At 38.7% G+C, this 7,030-nt stretch overlaps 2 protein-coding genes across 2 annotated transcripts in view; both read left to right on the top strand.

Annotated features, from left to right (window-relative positions):
- Window positions 1-1,100: 1,100 nt before the first annotated feature.
- On the top strand, window positions 1,101-4,984 carry CycE (cyclin E). The gene is made up of 3 exons (XM_018453191.1): window positions 1,101-2,116; window positions 2,561-3,170; window positions 3,340-4,984. The coding sequence occupies exons 1-3, from the start codon at window positions 2,103-2,105 to the stop codon at window positions 4,084-4,086; spliced, it is 1,371 nt and encodes a 456-aa protein (XP_018308693.1). The 5' UTR covers window positions 1,101-2,102; the 3' UTR covers window positions 4,087-4,984.
- A 621-nt stretch (window positions 4,985-5,605) lies between these two features.
- Window positions 5,606-7,030, top strand: part of tacc (transforming acidic coiled-coil protein) — a 9,503-nt gene continuing 8,078 nt past the window's right edge. Inside the window, exon 1 of the mRNA XM_018453211.1 lies at window positions 5,606-6,122. The gene's annotated coding sequence lies outside the window, so the exon portion shown is untranslated. The remainder of the gene's footprint in view (window positions 6,123-7,030) is intronic.

Genomic DNA, 7,030 nt, shown 5'->3' with positions numbered 1-7,030 from the left:
TCGTACGACGAAAATCGGATGCAGGGTGAATCCAGCAAATATCATAACATTGTATATACCCAGTAAACGAGAATGGATTGAAACGGATTCAGATTTTCAGGAATACGGATTCACGAATATTAAAATGAATGCTTTTCAATTTTTAATGCATCTTTATTCATTTATAGAAATTGCATGAAGCAAATGTCTATGCCTCTTCAATCCTGAATGCATTTTTATTCATTTATAGAAATTGCATGAAGCATATGTCTATTTTCAATCTAAAAATGATATCAGCTTTTTTCTGTGCACTACTCATCGTAACTACTGTTCAATTCAAAATTTTGAATAGAAAATGCAGTTTTTCAGTTCAATTGCACCCAATTGAATCTAATTGAATCCAATTGAATCCAAAAAAAAGTTTTCGCTATTTAAAATACGCATTCGGATAGACAAAATTTCAATTCATTTTAATCCATTCTCATTTACTGAATACTTGTGTTATTTTATATTATTGCAGTTATTGAGTTATATTATTGAGTGGAAAATTGTAATATATTGACGTAATGTTACTATTCGTTTGTATTCTGTGGGATATTTTTGACTGCTTTTGAAATATCCCACTATTTAGACATTCATTTATTGCGCATCCATTTAAAAGATATTTTCAATTTTCTATATTGTTGATCGCATAACATGAGGTGTACATTATACCAGTGTCGTAGGCGCGTGATAATTTGATTAATTTATGCGGAAAAAAGAGTGAAAACCACCACGACATTTTCGAGGCGAAGTACTTAATAATGCAATATCGCGCGCAGGCAGGTAATGGCGCGTTGGATACGTGGCAACTGGCAACAGACAAGTTTCTCGTTTGGTCTGCCTACGGAAGTAGGAAAAGCCCGCGCCGCGCCGATTTATGGCGATTTACGCGCGCACATTTCCCGCGGTAGCAGCGGTGCAATCAGGTGCAATCGTCGTGTGTTGCTGCAAGCTGCACACTTGCACGTAAGTAGGTGTGCGTACGGCGGATCAGCTGAGCGCCAGCTGTGCCGCGCGTCTCGACCAATCGGTGACGAGGATAGCAGCGCGGCGTGGCGCCCATCGCTCCGGCGTTCCCGCGAAACGGCGAAACGCCAATTTGCAGCCCAGGCCAGACCAGGCCAGGCGCCAGTTCGCTTCGTTCCGCGCCGCGTCACGACAGAAACGCGTTTGCGTTCGCGTTCGTGTCTTCCGTCATCTACCGCGAGCGCACAACCGTAATAAGTTAATCCGCACGCGAGGGTGCTCATACGTTTGCCGTCCCGACGAAGTCAGTGCGAACCAGAGTGATATCCGCCTGACGAGAGCGGCAATCAGCCGAGGACTGAGACGCGTGCGGACCTTCGCTTACCGGGACGTTTACGTTTCACGAAACTCTGAAACTGGACTCTAAGCGTTCCGTCCTAAGACCCTGCATCCGCCTGCGTCGATAGACGTCGATCGCTGCACTTTCGCTGATAATTCGGCCCGGACACAGCTATACCTCGCGGAAGGACGCTCATCGTGGAGTCGCCTTTCGGTGGACAGATAAATCAAAACTGACGCGCGAAAGGGAGAAAGATCCAGGAGTCGAGGTATCGTGACGGCGTCAGGCGTGAAATTTACCACCAATATTTCCCAAATTTTTGCCCCTTTGAGGTTATGTGGCGCATATAGAGGGCGTTACGGGGCGTACAGGGGTTGGTACTTGGTCGTCGTTTCGCGCGCTGCTCTCCCGCGCTTCCAGATCCACGTCCTCTATTTTTGTCGGAATATCGTCGATTTGCGACTCGCACACGCTGTAAAATAGCTCATAGGCGAGATTAATGAATTTTCCGACTACCGAAATCGACTCCGAACGAAAATCGTAAGTCGATACGGTGAATCAAAGACAGCCAAGAGAACGTGCATTATGGCGATCGGGTGCGTGTAGGATTCGCGCGCTCCTCCGCTTTTCGTCGTTTTCCCAAGGAAATTGTTGCACTTGGATTGAAAAAATTCATCGGACGCACGTTCCAAGAGTCTCCGTTATCGTATACGCTTGGAAAAAATTTTTTCCGACTGCAAATATTTTTCTTACGCATTGGCAATCCGGCGGCAAAATGCCACAGAACAGGTGAGTGATCGATATTCCATTTCATATTAAAATTCAGATATATCTCTTTTATGATCTCCAAATCACTTAGTTTACAATGAAACCGATTCAATGCCTATCCATTGCTCGATTAAAATTACATTTTTTCTATCTATGCTTAAACTTCACGCCTATAACCTTTTTCCTTTAGTTACTTTCTTTCCTAAGATTTCAGCAGCTTTCCCTCAGCGATGTAACAATTTGTTATCTTTTAGCCGTTTAGATAGCGCTATTTGCATTGTAAATCTGCAAATTAACCCTATATTAGCTTCATAAATTTTTTTATAACTGTTGAACTTTTTGTATGTCACTTGGAAATATCTTGAAAGATTTATTTACATCATCTGTTTTATACAAATTGAATTGATAGAGGTAGATAATGTGGAAGAACGTTGCATAGAGAGGATTGAATTCCTCTGTATTTAGTTTACAGGAAAAGAAGGCACAAACTTATTTACAAGGAGGCAGAGCACAGTCTTTGAAACGCAAGAGACGTACGACGGAACTCTCAGAAGATTCGGAAAACATATACCCGCCTAGTAAAGTACCTACGCTGTCTCATGTCTCGTATGCGGAATCTTGTAATACTACGCCGTCGATAGACGCTGCTTGTACTCCCCAACACCAGACATCTCCATTGAAAGAACAGCAAGAGCCTGCTACATGGTCTGAATTAAGAACTGCAACTTGTTTCTTAACACCTTCAGCCTCCAATAGCACATCCATTAGACCTAGTCCACTGCCGTCTCTACCATGGGCCGATGGCTCCCAAGTATGGTCTCTCATGTGCCTTGGGGATCAGAAAACTCTAATTCAAAGGGATCCAGAAATGTTTCAGAGGCATCCAACATTACAGCCACGGATGAGAGCCATTTTATTAGATTGGTTGATCGAGGTCTGTGAGGTGTACAAATTACATAGAGAAACTTATTATCTCGCTATGGACTATATAGACAGATATTTGTCTATTCATCACGACGTACCTAAAAACCAGTTGCAACTTATAGGGATAACTTGTCTTTTTATTGCTTCTAAGGTTCGTAAATTTTGTTACTTTTTTTATTTACATTAGATTATGTACATTAGATAGTTGAGAAAAAGGAATAAATAAAATTGTATTTTTACTTTTTTTATTTTTGCAATCTCAAAATATCAATGTAACACAAGGTAAATTAAAAATTAAAAAACGAAAAATAATTTTGCAGGTTGAAGAAATATATCCACCTAAAATCGCGGAATTTGCATATGTCACCGATGGAGCCTGTACAGAAGAAGAAATTTTAGGAAAAGAGTTAATGATTTTGAAAGGACTCGGATGGAATCTATCCCCGATAACTGCTCCAGGATGGCTCAATATTTACATGCAGATCGAATCAGGCGATTCATCCAAACCAAACACTTTCATATATCCACAGTACGGTGGATTGCAATATTCTCAAGCAGCTCAGTTATTAGATCTGGCGACTTTGGACGAAGGTTGTTTAAAGTTTCCATACAGTCACATAGCTGCAGCAGCAATTTATCATACTCAAGGAAGAGAATGCGCATTAAGAGTATCCCGATTGTCGTGGGAACAGCTTGCTCCTTGCGTCAAATGGCTTACGGCATTTGCTACTACCGTCGCGGAAGAGGACTCCCAGTCTCTTTTAAGATCTACGATTACGCTCGTAGAATCACACTCTGGTTCCGGACTGAAGGCCACTGTACCTAATATTGTTGTAGACGAATCGCATCGCATACAGACTCACGTGGTCGATTTGAATATGTTGGAAAAGGCGCAGCAACGATTAGCTGGAGAAATCCCGAGTGGTTATGTGAACGATTCGGATACAAATGTTGAACCTGGTAGACAAAGCCCAAACGAGAGTGGCCTTTTAACTCCGCCGTCTAGTAATCAAAAAAACTCTCCGTTATCAACATGCCCTACACCACAATTGCATCCTTATACATAACTAAATATTTACAATCTCTTCGCATACATTATGTATGGTAAATTGTTATACGTATTTACCATATAGTCGTGAATTACAGTACGTGAATTCAGATAGACACATGAGTTATTTTGAAAAAAGTACGTGCAGATATAGGGAAATGCTGATAACATTATTGACACGTTATTGTATTGTAAATAATACGATGCTTCCTAATCGCATCCTTCATACTGAACAATTACGACACTTTCGAAATAGCAATAAGACTCGGTACAAGATATCAAGCATTTTTCAAATGATATATAATGCATAAATGGTAGCACAATTAATTCAATATCACTTATTTTATTACAGACACTGAAAAAGCGTGCTTTATGGCTTAATATTGTTTATAAATGCCTCAAAGCACATTTACCAATCCATTTTAAATAGCAGTCATATGACTGCTTTCTGTCGTTGTGCTCAATACAATAAAATTTTAGTCTTACAATAACAGATTAGACTCGTCTTTGCTACTTTATAAACTTTGTGAATGTAAGAAGAGAAATACTAATGCCTACAACAAGTGTCCTTAAATAATGTCTACCTGTTTTTCTCTCTCTCTCTCTCTCTCTCTCTCTCTCTCTCTCGAAAGAGAGCATTGTGAATAGTATTCTTTTACACAACTCGCTTTATTGTAATACAATGTATTACGGCGGTGCGTTACCTGGCCGAATGAATGCGTTTTTATTATATGTATATTATGAAAGTCTATAAAAAACAGTATCTTTATATTACCTTAAATTGAGAATGAATGGTGAGGGATGAATGCAAGGATTAAGTATGACGATTAATTAAAATAAAAAAAAAGACTAATAACCTTTAATGAGTAAGCATTAAAATTTTGTGGTGAATTTACACTGCCTTGCATGTAATAACGTGGCGGTTTATACATATTTGTATGATTAGTTTGACAATAAATGTTTTGCAAACTTATATTATTGTAAAAAAATTTATTTATTCCAATTATTTCAGTCAGAATTCATTTAATAACAAAATGAATTCATCATGACGATATAATTGTATGAGAAAACACAAAGTGTGTTTACGCAAAGGATCACGGATTCACAGTGGATAAAACGATCTTCGGGACTTCGGCTCGAATGATCATCTACATTTCTGTATATTCCTTAATTTAAATAATAAATTTAGACGACGAATCGAAGAGAGAATTCAGTTAAGCACGCGACTAACGTCTATTTTTAGCAATGTGGATTAATTTTGATCTTGGTTCAATTTACTTCTTTGTTTCTAATTTTTAGAATTGGAAAAAGATAAAAAGTGAATTAAATTGAGATTAAAATTAATCTACAGATAGATGGAAATGAATGGAACATGATAGCGCTATTGATCGATACCGGTCAACTGGTGCGCGGCGCAACGCGCAGCAGATGCGACCGGCGGGAACGGATCCGCAGGTTTTTCATTTCAAATTCAACTTGAATGATGGTCGATTAGTATCGCGAGGAGCGTTCGATAGTACTATCTTACCGATTGCGACGGAAACTGTTATAAGTGGCGCCGCGGTGTGTCGACTAGTTAAACGCAACGGCGCATTCTGATTCGTCACTGCATTCACATCTTCACATTCAAGTTTATCAAACGGCTTTGCCGTTTGCGGCTTGCTTGCAGCCGTTACGCCGTCAAAGTCGTCAAAGGATCGTGAAACGTGCGACGAATTCGCTCGCTCGCTCGCGTCGCGGACGACGCAGACCTGTATATACGAATTGGTTGACGGAACTGGTTGATCGGGTTGACGGTGGTGTGAAAGTTGAACGCGTACACTAGGAATCTACGTGGTCGAGAAGTTTATCGGATTCCGATTTCCGTATTGCCGACCAGTATTGCCATTGCCAGATATCACTTATGCCAGTGACACTGACGCCTCGAGTGACACAAGTACGAGTGTAAACACACCTCTGCGTGTGGAGAACTTTCTTTGTTCTCCAAGCAAACTGAAGCAAGTCTAGAGAGTGAAAGTGCAAGAGCTTTGCCGATCTCGAGTGTTTCAATTTCCCGTAAGTAAAGTCAAATCAAATCGAATCTTCATTCTTTTTTGCATGTGATCTTTCGCGGTGGACTGCTTTTTCAAAAGGGAAGAGGAAGAGAGGACTCTTAATTCTATTAACGAAATTTGTAAATCTGAGTCTACAGTGTCTACACTGAGACTCGATGAATCGAAAGCGAGTCTGAAAGATGGTCGGTGGATTAGTCGAAATCATCGTATGAATCGGTAGAATTGGCCAGCAGCCAACTTCTAAGACTACCGACTCATTGTAGACCCGGCGTAAGATATCGTCGTCTCATCGTACTTATTTTCGAAATCATCATAGGGTGATGATTTCAATGCCGATGATTAACTTAATCCTCCGTTAATATTCATTTTCACCAATGTAGATTAACTTTAATCTCGGTTCAACTTGCTATTTACATTGGTAGGAATTAGAAATATGGACACAAATTGACCGATAGAATCGCTTAAGGATGTATTAAGACGTACACTCCCTGCAAAGAAAATTAAATTTGAAAATATGTTTAATATTTACACTTCAAATAAACTGTATACATATGAAAATTGTGTAAAATTATATTTTGGTTTGATAACACATTTTTGTAGTTTATTTATTTTATTTGTTATTTTTATTGTTAAAAATGAAAATTTAAAAAATTCTAAAAGAATTTACATTTTTCTTTTATATAAGTACTTTAAATATTCAAAATAATTTATGCAAAGTTTCATTGCGATTTACTGATTAGTTATAAATATATAGAACAAATAAATATTTTGTTTATTTACTGGACAACTAGTTCATGCATCGCAATATAACTACGTAAATAATCTTAAATACATAATGTACTTATATTAAAAAATTGGGATTTTTATCATTTATTTTATAATACATTTCTATATATTTTTATTAGAGCA

Source organism: Mycetomoellerius zeteki, unplaced genomic scaffold, assembly GCF_001594055.1.
Source record: "Mycetomoellerius zeteki isolate Tzet28-1 unplaced genomic scaffold, Tzet1.0 scaffold367, whole genome shotgun sequence".
In the NCBI taxonomy this organism is placed as follows: Eukaryota; Metazoa; Arthropoda; class Insecta; order Hymenoptera; family Formicidae; genus Mycetomoellerius; species Mycetomoellerius zeteki.
This window is presented reverse-complemented; position numbering and strand designations above follow the sequence as displayed.